General features: G+C 54.4%; 2 protein-coding genes across 2 annotated transcripts in view; one reads left to right on the top strand and one right to left on the bottom strand.

The window, feature by feature from the left end:
* Positions 1-6,375: 6,375 nt before the first annotated feature.
* On the bottom strand, positions 6,376-9,910 carry LOC116450119 (translation initiation factor IF-2-like). The gene is made up of 2 exons (XM_032122178.1): positions 9,510-9,910; positions 6,376-7,084 (listed from the first exon to the last, which is right to left on the bottom strand). Exons 1-2 carry the CDS (start codon positions 9,593-9,595, stop codon positions 6,376-6,378), a joined length of 795 nt encoding a protein of 264 aa, XP_031978069.1. The 5' UTR covers positions 9,596-9,910.
* Positions 9,911-11,456: 1,546 nt separating this feature from the next.
* TSHZ3 (teashirt zinc finger homeobox 3) overlaps positions 11,457-12,806 on the top strand; it is a 63,447-nt gene continuing 62,097 nt past the window's right edge. Inside the window, exon 1 of the mRNA XM_032121883.1 lies at positions 11,457-11,665. Within this exon, the coding sequence (XP_031977774.1) occupies positions 11,626-11,665 (40 nt within the window). The 5' untranslated portion in view covers positions 11,457-11,625. The remainder of the gene's footprint in view (positions 11,666-12,806) is intronic.

Here is a 12,806-nt window from a genome sequence, read left to right as displayed (position 1 = left end):
TCTGGGAATGCCAGATTTGCTATAACAGACAACTGCATTGTTCTGTTGAGTCCAGGCTCCCATTCGTAGAAGTAATTTATACCTAATGTTTTGTAAAAATGCAAACTCTTCCAGCCTGTGACTCACCTGGACAATTACAGAATTTTGCTGTTTGGCTGGAAACAGAATGTTTATAGCAATCAGCATTCACCTCCCCAAAACGTAAGCAGTGTAAGTCTTATTTTGTCATGCACTTCAAATAAGAGACCCAGTTCTGTGCTCTCCTGTTTGCCAAGCAGCCAAGGGGAGTTGGGAGCCCATGTCAGCTAAAATCCAAACCTCAGGCCCGTGAACGGCCCCTGGCTTCCTCAGAAATGTGATGCCTTTTATCTCAGCATGCTCCCTGCCCTCCAGCTCGTCCCTTGGCAAATCTATGGCCACATCAAGGCGCTGAAAGCAAAGGTGACTTTAATGTAAGCCCCAATATGACACGATACTATCTGCTTTAGTCTGCAAAGAGCCAGAAACACTGTCTCTGGGAGATGGAGGGTCTGTGTGTGTCACAAGGGCTGTCACTGCCCACAGTACCTAGTTCAGAGGGACTTTCCAACATTCCAAGAGCCAAGAAAAGCAAAACTTACTTGTTCAACATATCCAGCCATGGAAGCAGCAGCTCTATGTGGTTTAGGGCCACAGGACTGTGGTCCTTGGTATCACTGTCTCTCTACAGCTCAAAGATTAGATGGACCCAGAGCATTGCAGGGCTCTGTCCACAGCTCCCGGGGACAGTTTATAGTTCTTACACACAACCTTTTTCAAAGGATAAAACCAGCTTCCAGGATTAAGAAAAAAAAATCCCTTTGGTATAAGTAGTGGGGAAAATAAATTCAATTTAAGGAAACAAAAATTGGTTTCCCTAAAACAGCTGAGGTCTTAACACGTTTTGGGAGAGGATATTGTTGGGGACTGCAGTACATTCATGTCACTAGCTGCAGACTGAGAAAAGATACTGGGAAAACTTTTCCAGCTCAGGAGTGACAACTAGGAAGGAGGCTATAGTGAGGATGGGCTTCCTTGCAAGATTCCCTAGTGTTCAGAGGGAGTGAGTTAATGCCCTTTGGTAAGAGGAAAATTAACACCACTCTGTGGTACATGACTCATCCCCTTCTCCACATCTTTCATTCACATTACTTCAGCCTGCCCTAGTTAAACACAGGCTGATCTGCAGGAGCCATGCTTGGGCCAGCCAGGCCAGGGCTGTACCAGGTATTCTTTATTTCTTAACGAGGAAGAAGCTGCTCTGGACTAATGATGCTTTGCTGTTTGGTGTCTGGATTCATCTGCTTGAAAAACAGTGCAGATAGTTTTATTGCAAAAGTTAGGCTAGAGTGGGTTGTTCCTCACTCATTAGCACTGGGAGCATTTTGCTACAGGGACTGCAGATGAAAGCAATGAGTTTATTCCTCTTTCCCCAACTCCACCTCCTTAGGCAAATCAGTGCTGTTATTTTAACTCCAGCAGCTAAAAAAAATACTATCAAAACCTCACTGAGTCCAGCAACAGTAACTATAGCTAGAAAGACAGTGACCAGACAGTTAAACTCCAAAACTGGCTAAACAGGGTGGGAGGGGCAATAGCTTCACTCACTCCCTCATCAACTCCAGTTGCTCCTGTTTTTCTCTGAGTAGCCAATGTGGTCTCATAGGTGGAGGCTGTTGGCCTCTGAAGGGAGCAAAAGTTGCCTGTTCCCTCTTTGGAGGATGGGGGAGGGTTTCTTGGTGTTGGTACCTTGTGTCCTGCCTGGGTCCTGCGGGTGTGAGAGGCTAGTGAGGAGGAGGAGGAGGTAGCCATGAGCTCCAGCTGCTGTGGGCTGTGTCCTTCTCTGCAGCTCTGACTTTGGAAGCTGGGGAGGCCCTGTGTGCCCTTTCACATCTCATCCCTCCTCTGGCTGTTACTCCTGTTTCCAAGATGCTGTTGCCCTGATATTTGGTTATTCAAAGAGGAGAAAAAAGCAACACATTTACTGAAATTATCTGGATATTATTTTGTTCTCTTGTGGGGTTTCTTGTGTGAAGGGGGTATCTACTCTATTAACTCCCATTAATATCAAACCTCTACTATTAATAGGGTTTGCATATGGAAAGGAAGAGGATTGACCTTTAAATTCATTAAATAAAGCAAATTTTAAAAAATAATTTTAGTTAAAAGCACTAGTGTGATGAAAAATAGAAGAACAAATACAGAGAAATCAGTATCTGGGCTTTCGTTAACACTAACGAGCAAATTATTGCAAGGGAAGATTTGCATCATTGGAATACATATTCCAGCCTCCATACTGATATATGTGATGCAGGGTTATCTTTGTATGGCTCCTCTTTCAGAATATATTTTCTTCTTATAAAATAGCCTCTTTTTAACTCCCATTGGGGACCTCCTTATAAATGAGGAACTGGTCCTCAAGGGACTGGCCTGTATAGAAAAGTGTGTTGTTTAAAAAAAAAAGTGCATATTAGAATACTAAGCAATATAATTAGCCCATTTCTTTGGGTTTTTTTAGAAAATCTTAAAAGGTATAGCCAAGTTTTAATTAAACATATTCTCTGGATGTTTGAATTGTGTAAGAATTAGAAAATCCTGTTGTATTTTAGAGGGATTAGTTGCATCAATTTAAGGTTCTGGCTCCAATCTCCACTATGCAGCCAGATACCACCACTGCTCTTGCAAAGCAGGTACAGTGGTCTGAGTGAGGTTTGGCTACAGAGCTGGGGCCACAAGCTGCCCCTCAGATGGGCATTCTCAGCCCGTGGGTGGCAGTGAACAGATTCATCTTCTAATCTTTTACATGGGAGTAAGCAGAGGTTCTCTATACCAAAACTGGCTAAATCTGCAGATTCAAAATATTACTGCTCCTAATGATAAATATTGATTTACACGTGCTGAAAAGCTTCTGTTTCCTTCCCAGCAAGGAGTCTAAAATGTAATTAGATGAGCAATGCTTCTACCACCCTATCACTTTTCGAGGCTGAGTCTTGAGGCACTGAATGTCCAGTAGTCTCTGGATCTCCACTCTGCTCATAGGTCTTATCCCACCCGTGTCTCAGCTTTCTGACACAGCCCTTTGTAAAGTACTTTGAGATGCTTGGATCAAACTTGCTGCCAGTCCAATTAGTATTAATCAGTATTTTGTGCTATTTTGTTATGCAGCTCAGTCTATAAATCCAGATATTTATTCTGTTTCTGTTCTACCTCAGGCCCCCACAAGTGGGAAGAGGTGAAACAGTTCGGGTTATTCTTCTCAGAGCTCAGCTAATGTCATCTGCTGAATACAGCCCTAAACATCTGAAGCTGGTGAAATTAAATAAAGTGTGAGCATCCTTTGGTCTGGAGCTCTTTGCCTTCAGAACAATTACTCATGGTAACCTTAACAATGTATATTAAGGAAAAAAAAAATCCTCATAGAAGAATGTAGTGTTAGGATGGAGCTCTGCCTGATATTAGAACAATTATGGAGCAGATGCATCCACTCCGAACAAAGTGACCTTTTCATCGAGTTACAAAACATTAAAGGTTAAAGAATGTTTGAAAGGAAGTTAATACTTTTAAAACATTAGAAAAAAATGCCATTCTTTCAGGACCTGACCAAAATCAGTGGGAAACTATGAGATGACTGTTTAGGCACATCCAGTCATAATTTAAGCAACTCCTATTACAGAAGGATATTTTAAATAGTCTGTTTTCTTTTACAATTAGAAGTGCTTTTTCGAAGAAGATTTGATAGGAATAAATACTCAGTGACAGAAAGCTGGTTAATTGCAATTTTAAAGTCACATTCCTTTCTTTCCATTGTGTACAGAGGAGAACAAAGAGGGGGAATCAATGGTGGTGTCAGATTTTTTTAGTTTCCACGTCTCACCTGACCCGGGCGGTGCAAACCCCAGCGCCCAGCTGGGGAGCAAAGCGCTGCGGCTCCGGCCCCGCGCTGCCCCCGCACACGGCGGGGCCGCGGCCGCTGCTCGCCAAGGGCCGCCCGGGAGGGGACGAGTGCCCGGGACCGCCCCGGGCTGCGGGACAGCAGCGGGGCGGCTGCGCCCGCCCGGGCTCGGGGCCTGCTTGGTGCGCCTGCACAGAGGATCGCAGTTATTTCTATGAATTTTTCTCGGCGAAGGGCTGAGGGTGGGGGGGATGCCGGGCGCCGCACACGCTGTTCGGCCCCGCACACGGTCCGCATCCCCCGCGCTGTCCGTGTGCGGGAATTCAGTGCAGCCCCCCCCCCGAGCATCTGCCGGGCACTCGGGGCTTCGGGATTTACGGCCCGACGGCCTCGCTGGGGCTGGTTTTGTGTCCGTGTCCTGGCGGCCCGCACGGCCCCGCTGCGGGGTCAGAGCGCGGGGGGCGAGGAGGAGGCGGCCCGGGGCTGCGGCCGCGCCTCCGGGAGCCGCTCGTTGTCCCAGGCCCGGCGCGCGTTCCCCCGGGGTTCCGAGCTCCGCCCGCACTTTGGGGCGGCTGTAGCGTTTCCCTGCCCCTGGCGGTCAGTGGGGCCCGGAGCGGGCCCGGCGCCGGATCAAGGTGAGCTACTGGAAGATGGGCAGCTTCTTACAGATAAACTTCCATGTGCAAGCGCTGTGTGCAAAACCCGCCAGGGAAGGAAGTTTCTATGAAAAAAAAAAAAAAAAAAAAGAAGGATTTTGCTCGGACTTAAGTTTTATCAACTTCCCACTTCAAGTATTTTTTCCTTTTTTTTTTTTTTTTTTAAGTATATCTGAGCAAAACAAAATCTTCATTGCATTGAGGCACAAGTGGTCAGTAGAGGAGCAGCTGTGTCAGCTGTGCGATGGGAACTTTCAGGTGATGCGAGAAATAAGTGTGGAATCCCTTCCACTTCTCCGGGATCCTCCAAATGCCTTTCAAATTAGCCAGCCCTGAGGATCACTGCCAGGCTCCACAAAGGCGTTCCCAAAGCCTGCAGCCAGTAAAACTTTGTGTAGGTAAAATTAGCTAAAGTCCTTCTATTGAGACAACAGCCTTTGTTGTCACATGTGGTGGAGTTCCAGGATCTGTAACTATTTTTCTTAAAAGGTTTTTCCCTACTGCCCCGGTGAATGCATTACGCTACAGTAGCTCTGAACGGTATCGCTTATTTCCTTCAAAGCAGCGGCCGGTTGTTTCTTCAGGGACCCCAAGTCCTTTCAAGGGAGGGGAAAAAGTGATGGCTGAGCGGGACTGAATCGCGCCGATAGATCTTATTTTACATCAGCATCATCTCCAAAGGGCGCAGCCCCTGGGAGCGCGGCGAGTGCCGGGGCGGGCGCTGGCCGGGCCGAGCAGGGCTCAGCCCGGGGGAGATCCGACTGGGTCGAGCGGGAGCCAGGACAGCTCGGTGGCCTCATCCCTTCTCCGTCCGAGAGGGAAGGCAGAGCCCACGCCACTGACCGCAGGGACGCGCCGGGGCCCGGCTCTCCGGGCAGCAGCAGCGGCATCACCCCGCAGAGCTGCGGCCGGGCCGCCGCTCTCGGTGCCCGAGTGTCACTGGGAACTTGTTGGCCCCGGCAGGGGAGGGCGGGCGGTGCTCTCCGACCGCCGCGGGGCCCCGCGGAGAGGAGCCGGCGCTGCCCCCGGCGCTGCCGGGGCACCCAGCGAGCACCCGCCGCGGAGCCGGGCACCGCCCGCCGGGCACCCCTGGCTGCGGGGCTCGCTCCGGGGCGCCTGCGGCGGACCCCGGACCGGGCCGGCCCGCTCGGTCCCTCAGCGCGCCCTGCGGCTTCCTCGGCCGAAGCCTACCGCCCCCACCGCTCCCCACTGTGCTTGGGCTTTTTCTTGGGGGGATGTATTTCTGATATCTGCGGTTGGGTGGGGAATTGCTGTCAACTCCAGGCAGAAGCGAATCGATTCGGACAAGCTTACTTACAGTTTAAAATTAGGTTTCCAAATATGAGGACATTGAGAGTGTTTATACTTTCCTATTTTCCCCGTGCTCTTCCCGAAATGCCTGGTCCTAATCGCAGGGACACAGCTATTCCAGTTCTGATTTTCTGGGGCTTATTACATGTCAGAACTGTAAAAGTCCTCTGGACAATTTACAGACAAAACATCTGGTTCGTTAAAGCAAAGCTACTGGACTAAGACAAACAAACTTTGCTGCTGTGTAAATTCACTTACCCAAACAATTTACATTCAAGCAAAGATTTTAGCCCGAAGAAAAACTTTTATTCATTTGTATTCAGGAGGTTTGGGAATTCACAGGCATTTTACAATAATTTTGCTCTAATAAAGTTATGTAGATATTACAAAATGTCTTTGTTCTCTTCTCAGATCATTATCGCTGCTATAATGGTTATTGACAACACTTTGTATTTTACAGAAGCGCAGTATCGTTTTCGGGCGTGGGCAGTGGGGTTTTTAAACAAACTTGTCAGATCCGTATTCATCTGGTCCAGCCTTAATGAAAGCTGCTGCTTCTTTGTTCTTCGCCGGGAGAAACCGAAGTACTTCCCGCATTTCGATGGGTGCCGCTGAGGCGCGGGGAAGGAGGGAAGGCTGTGCCCTGGCACAGAGGGCAGCGCTGGCTCCGCGGGCAGGGGGTGCGGGCGGTACCGGCCGCGGGCCGCCGCGTTCTCCCCGCCCGGGGCCGGCCGGCGCCTCCGTGGGGCTCCGGCGGGCCGCCCGTGCCCGCGGGGGCTGCACGGGCCCGGTGAGACCCCCCCAGCTCCGTACCGACCACCGGGGCTCGCCCCCCGGCCCCAGCCGCGCCGCCGCCCCCCACAGCCGCTCCCGGGCCGCGGGCAGCGCTGCCCTGCAGCCGGCGGCTCCAAAGGCCCCGGCTTGCTGGTGCCCGGCCCTTCCCGCGGGTCCGGGGGCACTCGGCTGGCGAGGACCGTCAGGTCCCCATCGGTTCATCTGCCCCGCTCGAAGGGGAGGCGCCGGTAGAGCTGGGCCGGAGCTGGGGCGAGAGGAGAGCGGTCGGTGCCGGGGCCGTTCGGTCCACAGGACTGACCCCCGGAGAGCTGTGAACCGGTGCGAACAGCGAGTGAGAGCAGCCACACGGGCACCTCGGCGCACGCCGCTCCCTGCCTTGTTTGTAGTGAGCAAGTGGCGAAACATCAACACGCTGCTCGGGAGAGAACAAGGTTAAAGCTCGGCTAAAACACACTGGCTTCTAAGAGGCAGCTGTTCCAAGTTTGCTAAACTTCCTCACTGATCCTCCCTGGCCGTTCCCATAACTAGAAGTTAATTCCAGTGGTCCTTTATCGGCTCAGCCGCTGTCTCCACTCGGGCCGGGGGACGAAAGAGGTGTCTCGGGCAATTGGTGGCGTTTTGGTGTAGAGGAATGGTATGAGCAGTGAAAATATACACCAAAGAAAGGCAGTAAGCAGTGCCCAGATGGGGAAGATAAAACATTCTTAGCTGGTGGAAAGTTCAGGAGTGATGGTTATCTGATTATGTGACTTATAAATAATTGGTACCTTGTTTTAAAACTGCCGGGAAGACCGAGCTTAGGGCTGAGCCTCGTGTGCTGAGTCTTTGTGGATGGAGTACAGCCATCGATTTTGTTGCGTTATGTTTGGAAATGTTACACTTCATAAAATTACGTATTCTGGCTCTCTGGAATAGACTGTGACCCCCAAAGAAGCCGACACATATGAAGGAATCTGAACTTCCCTCTGTAAATCGTCTGATAGAAAGCTCAATAGATTTTTTTTTTCTTCCTTAAAAATATATCTATAGTTAACAACCAAATTATTCCACAACTTCCTGAGCGTTTTGGCAGTGAGAGTTGTGAATGTGTAAGTGCAGTGCATGTGTCGGTGTGCACGAGTATCTGCTGCCTTCCCCCCTCTCTCTCACACACGAGAATTATTATTCCTAAGTGAACTGAGAAAGTTCCTCCAATTACTGTTTACGGAAAGTTTCACTTATTTCATTCCCTCCCAGCCCCAGCTCGGCGCACCGGAGCGAGCCCATCACCCTCCGCTGCCGGCGTGTGTGGGCCGCCCTTTGCAGAGCCAGGTAAGCGCTGTTGGTTACACAAAGCTCCCCACGCAGCGGGGCCGGGGACTGTCTCGCGTGTTTGTTTGTGTTGGTGACACCGTTCAGCTGCTGAGGTGCCACCTGCCAGCATCCTCCGCGCAGGCTGTGCTGCGGGAGGCAGAGCTCTGCCTGGAAACCTGTTCAAACACAAATGCCCCCACACGCACAAATCCATGCACACGTGCAACCGAGCGCACCCGCGGGAGGAGGCTGCGCACCCGCGGAGCCGCGCCGGGGCCGAGGGGCTCGCACCCCGCCGGGCACCCGGCCCGAGCCCGGCAGCGGGCAGGGGCTGACATCCATACCCCAGGCGGGCTAAGCGTGACACAAAGGCAGTGAAAGATGAGCAGATTTAGAGACAGGGAAGTAGAAGGAACAAAGTTCTTGCAACTTGCAACCGCCCCAAAATTCGGGATTGGTCGCTGCAGCACGTTCCTCGGCATACCCCGCAGCCAGCAGCTGAGGAGGACCGGGATCGTCCCCGGCTTTGGAGAGGGCTCTCGCGTATTTCAGAACAGCCTTTACAGGACTGCAGTGACTACACGCGCCGCGTCGTTTTAATTTTGCTGTAGTTTTCAGGGCGCTTTACCAGCGCCTGGTGGCAGAGCGACCTTCTCCGCACCCCGTGCGGCGAGCAGGAACAGAGCCGGCCAGGGCTCCCGGGGCTCTCGGCTGCCGAGGCTCGCGGCCGAGCATCTCAAAGTTTGTTTCAGCCTCTCCCGCTCCAGAGCTGGGAGGAATCCTCCATGTTGCGCAGCGCGGGCCGGCTCGGCCAGCAGCACCTAAGCCCGGGGTTCGCCTGTCGCCGGCTCCGCGCTCGATGCGGTCCTGCCGCAGCCATCGCCCCGCGGAGCCGGGAGCGCAGCCGGGCTGAGCGCGGGGCGCGCCCCGGCCCCCGTCCCTGTCCCTGCCCCCGGCCGGCAGCATCCTTCGGGGGGGGTGGGGGGCGTGAATTATTTAGGTTTTCTATTTCCTACTTAAAGGGGGAGGAGGGAGAGAGAATGAACGAGCTATTAACCGCAGCCGAGCACTGCTTCCCGAGGCTGTCTAACATTTGTAAATACTTATGCTGCGGCTGGTCCCCTCCTCCCCGGTTAAGTTGTTTAGTATGTTGGTTATTTGTACCGAATCCCGGTCTGTGTAGTGTCTGATGTGTTGTCGTTGCAATGTGCAGCCAGGGTGACACTGATGGATGCGCCAATGGTGAGACGGACAGATGTTAGGGCGGATCTAGCGGCACGCACCGCCGCGGCGGCGAGCCCGCCCGCCCGCCCCGCCGGGGCTGCCCGCCGCCCGGCCCCGTCCTGCCGCACGGCTCACCCACGCTCACACACTCACACACACAGGGCTTTTTGGGGAGGGGGGGGACGTCTCGGTGTCGTCTCTTAAGCAGATCTGATCGCTCCTTCTGTGAGCAGATATTGTAACTGTGAGGAGCAACCAGCGAGTATCAATGAGATGGAACTGAGCGAGTTTGGCAGCAGAAGCGGCAATTGACAACTCACCATTTTCTTGTTTGCAAGAAATGTTTCGTTTTCCCCCAACAGTAGCAATTTCCCGGGGACTTTAGGCGACTGAGATTTTTTTTCATCCTAAAGATCAGCTTAAAAAAAATCAACTCATAATAATAATAATCAAAAAAAAAAAAAATTATCCCCAACCTTCTCCACCCGTCATGTAAAGTGTTTGAATTTCCTGCAACTTGAAAGGGAAGCGAGAGCCCGAGAGCGGCACGGCGGCTTTATAGGATGTGAAGACGCAACAACATCTGCACTTAGTCAGGTATTTGGAATTATCCCAAATCTCGAAGAATGGGGGAGAGTGGAGGTTTTTTTTGATCTTACCGTAAAAGTGAGCTCAGCCTTTTTTTTTTTTTTTTTTTTAATTCCTCCCCGTGAACTTTAAAAAAAAAAAAAAAAAAAAAAAAGCTACTGGGTTTTTCTTTCCTTCTTTTTTTTTTCTTTCTTTCTTTCTTTTTTTTTTTTTTTTTTTTGGTCGTTGTTGTTGTTCCCTTGTCTCTCTTCCCTGCTCCCGGCGCGGGTCCCGGCGCGGGCGCGGAGCGGGGGCGGGAGCGGCCCGGGCCCCGCGCGCCCACCGCCGCCCCGGCCCTCCCCGCGCCGCGCGGCCCCGCCGCCCAGGGATGCGCAATCAAACCCGCAGCACATCGATCCGCCGGCGCTCGCCGAACTGAGCGCGGTGGCTCGGCAGTGAACTTGGACCGAGAAAAAAAAAATTAAAAAAAAGCCAACCAAAAAAACCAACAACAACAAAAAAACCAACTGAGAGAGAGAGAGGGGGGAAAAAAAAAAATCAGCCCCCAAAACAGGGAAAGCCAGGGAAAAGTGCTCCTTCCCGAAGAGCCGGGTGCGTGGGGCGCGGGCGCTGCCCGCTCTTCGCCGCTCCGGCCCCGCGGGGCGGGAGCAGCGGCTCCGCTGGCGGGGGCGCCGCCGGTAGCGGCCGCCGGCCGGGGCGGCCCCGACACCGCCCGCCCGCAGGCGCGGAGCGGAGCGCGGCGGCCGCGGCGCCAGCCAGGTGGGAGCCGGCGGGCTGGATGTGCCGGCGGGCGGGCGGCGCGCCGGTGAGTGCGGCCGGGGCGGGCAGCGGTGCGGGGCGCGGCGGGGAGCCGGGGCTGCCGCCGCCGCTGTCACCGCACGGGGCGGCCGGGATGGAGCGGCGGCGCCGGGCCCTCCTCGCCGGGGGGGCGGGGGCGACGGGGACGGGGGGGGAGGGGGGGTCCCATGCCCCGGCGTGGCGGGCGGCGATGGCTGCGGGGAGCTCCGGCGGGGAACGGGTGCGCGCGGGGGCGGAAAGGGAAGGGCTGCGGCGGGGAGCGGGGAGAGCGGCGCGGAGCCCGGCGGGCTGCCCTGCCTGTCCCTGCCCGGCGAGCCCTCCGCCGCCGCCGCGGGCGGCTCGGGAGACCGGCGCCGGGCGAAGTTGGGTGGCGGAGGGGGCGCGGCGAGGGGGTCGCCCCGCCGCCGCCCCGGGCAGACCCCTGCCCGCCCCTGTGCCCGGTCCGGCGGGCGATGCGCACTGAGTGAAGGCGCGGCCCGGGGCGGGCGGCGGCGGTGCCCCGCTCCCCCTCGGCGGACCAGTTTGAGTGACACCGCGATCATCTCGTTTCCCTTCAAGCTTCGCCTGTTGCCGCCGCCGCCGCCGCCGCCGCTCCAGCGCCGAGCCGGGAGTGGAGAGCGCAGGCTGAGGCTCCGCCGGCTCCGGCCAAGAGATCCCCCGTCTTTATGCCGTGATCTCCCAGCCCGGCCAGGCACCGAGGGCGCAGGGCGGGGTGGGGGGGACTGCGGGCTCTCCCCAGCCCTCCCGCCCGCACACCTCTTCGGGGGGCTTCCCCTCCTCCTTCCTCCGGGGCGATTTGTCAAACTTCCCCCCTCTTCTGCCAGCAGCAGCAGCAGCAGCAGGGCTGTCCTCTCCTCTGTGCCGCCTCCTCCGCCGCCGCCGCCTCCTCCTCCTACTCGGCATCGTGTATGCACAGCAACAAAAAATATATCCCCGACCCAGCCCTCGCGCCGAGGCTGGAGCAGCTCACCGGATCTCTGGGGCTGAGGCAACTCTTCCCACCCCCGCTCCCCGGCTGCCCCCCCCCGCCGGCGCCCGCAGGAGCCCAGCATGCCGAGGAGGAAGCAGCAAGCGCCCCGGCGCGCAGCAGGTACGAGAGCCGCTTCCCTTCCTTCCCTGCCTTCCCTTCCCTTCCCTCCGCGGCCGCTGGCTTCTCCTCTCGCTTCCCTCCGTTCTCTTTCATAACCGGCTCCCGGCGGGCTCGGCCGCCGCTCCGCGCCCCGCTCCTGCCCCGCTGCCCGCCGCTGCCGAGGGCTTTGCCAGCAACTCCCGGGCTGGAGGCACAGCGCCTGGGTTGGGGGGCTTTGGGGGGATTTTATTTATTTTTTTTCTTTGGGGTGGGGGCGCATGAAAGCCCGTTCCCCACTTTTGGTGCCCACTTTGATTTATTCCGAACTCTGCCATCGCCCGGCTCGGTTCTTGGGGTAACCCTGTGCGAGGGGCAGGCGGGTGTGTGCGGGCACACACTGCTCGGGCTCGTATGGTCGGTGTCACTCCCGGGCTGGGGGAAGCAAGGAGGCGAATTTTGGTTACTTCCAGCCTGTACTTTGGCACCTACTTTGCTTCTCTCCCTCGTAGTCTTCGTTCTTCTATATCCCGTTCCCTCACAGGCAAATGGTTTGTGAAAGCCAGGGAAAATACTCTTTTTATTTGATTTTTTTTTCCTATTAAAAAAGAGAGAGGGTATGTATAAATACATCGCACGCTGTGAATGAAGTGGCAGGGACAAAGTAATTTGGAGGGTCTGCAGTGTTAGTTGAAGATCCAAGCACAGAACTGGTTCCTTTGCCCAACTTTTACGTTTTTCTCTTCTGCCCTTGTACTGAACTGGAGGCGTCTCTGCCAGACAGACAGACCCACCTAGTTGATCACTTTCTTTGGTAGCCTCTTCTGTTAATCCTATTGATTTCTTATTTATGAGTCCAGAGGAGAAGCTGCAAAGTAAAGCAAGGGAGAAAAAAAAAAAAAAAAGGGTCTGTGTATTGTCAAGTGACTGGTGCATGTTTCTGATAGTGCCTTTACAATTTCCACCGTTTTTTTTTTTCCTTTTTAGAAATACTTTTCGAGGCTTTGTGCTGGTGAGGTTTTTTGTTTGTTTGGCTTGTTTTCTTTTTGCCAGAAATGTCAACTCCTGTTAAACTTAAGCAGTATTTTTTGGAAAAGCCAAATTGAAAAGAAAACAGTAAAAGAAAAGCCCCACATAATTTTACAGTAATCCTTAGTTGGGGATA

This window comes from Corvus moneduloides, chromosome 12, assembly GCF_009650955.1.
Source record: "Corvus moneduloides isolate bCorMon1 chromosome 12, bCorMon1.pri, whole genome shotgun sequence".
Taxonomy (NCBI): domain Eukaryota; kingdom Metazoa; phylum Chordata; class Aves; order Passeriformes; family Corvidae; genus Corvus; species Corvus moneduloides.
Note: the sequence above shows the minus strand (reverse complement) of the source record. Positions and strands in the feature narration are given on the sequence as shown.

Bases quoted from the DNA above. Each gene is read 5' to 3' on its own strand.
- LOC116450119 (XM_032122178.1), bottom strand. From the start codon at position 9,595: ATGAAAAAAAATCTCAGTCGCCTAAAGTCCCCGGGAAATTGCTACTGT. The intron at 7,085-9,509 runs GTGAGTTGTCAA...TCTCCCGAGCAG, and splicing joins TTCTTGCAAACAAGAAAATG to CGTGTTGATGTTTCGCCACT.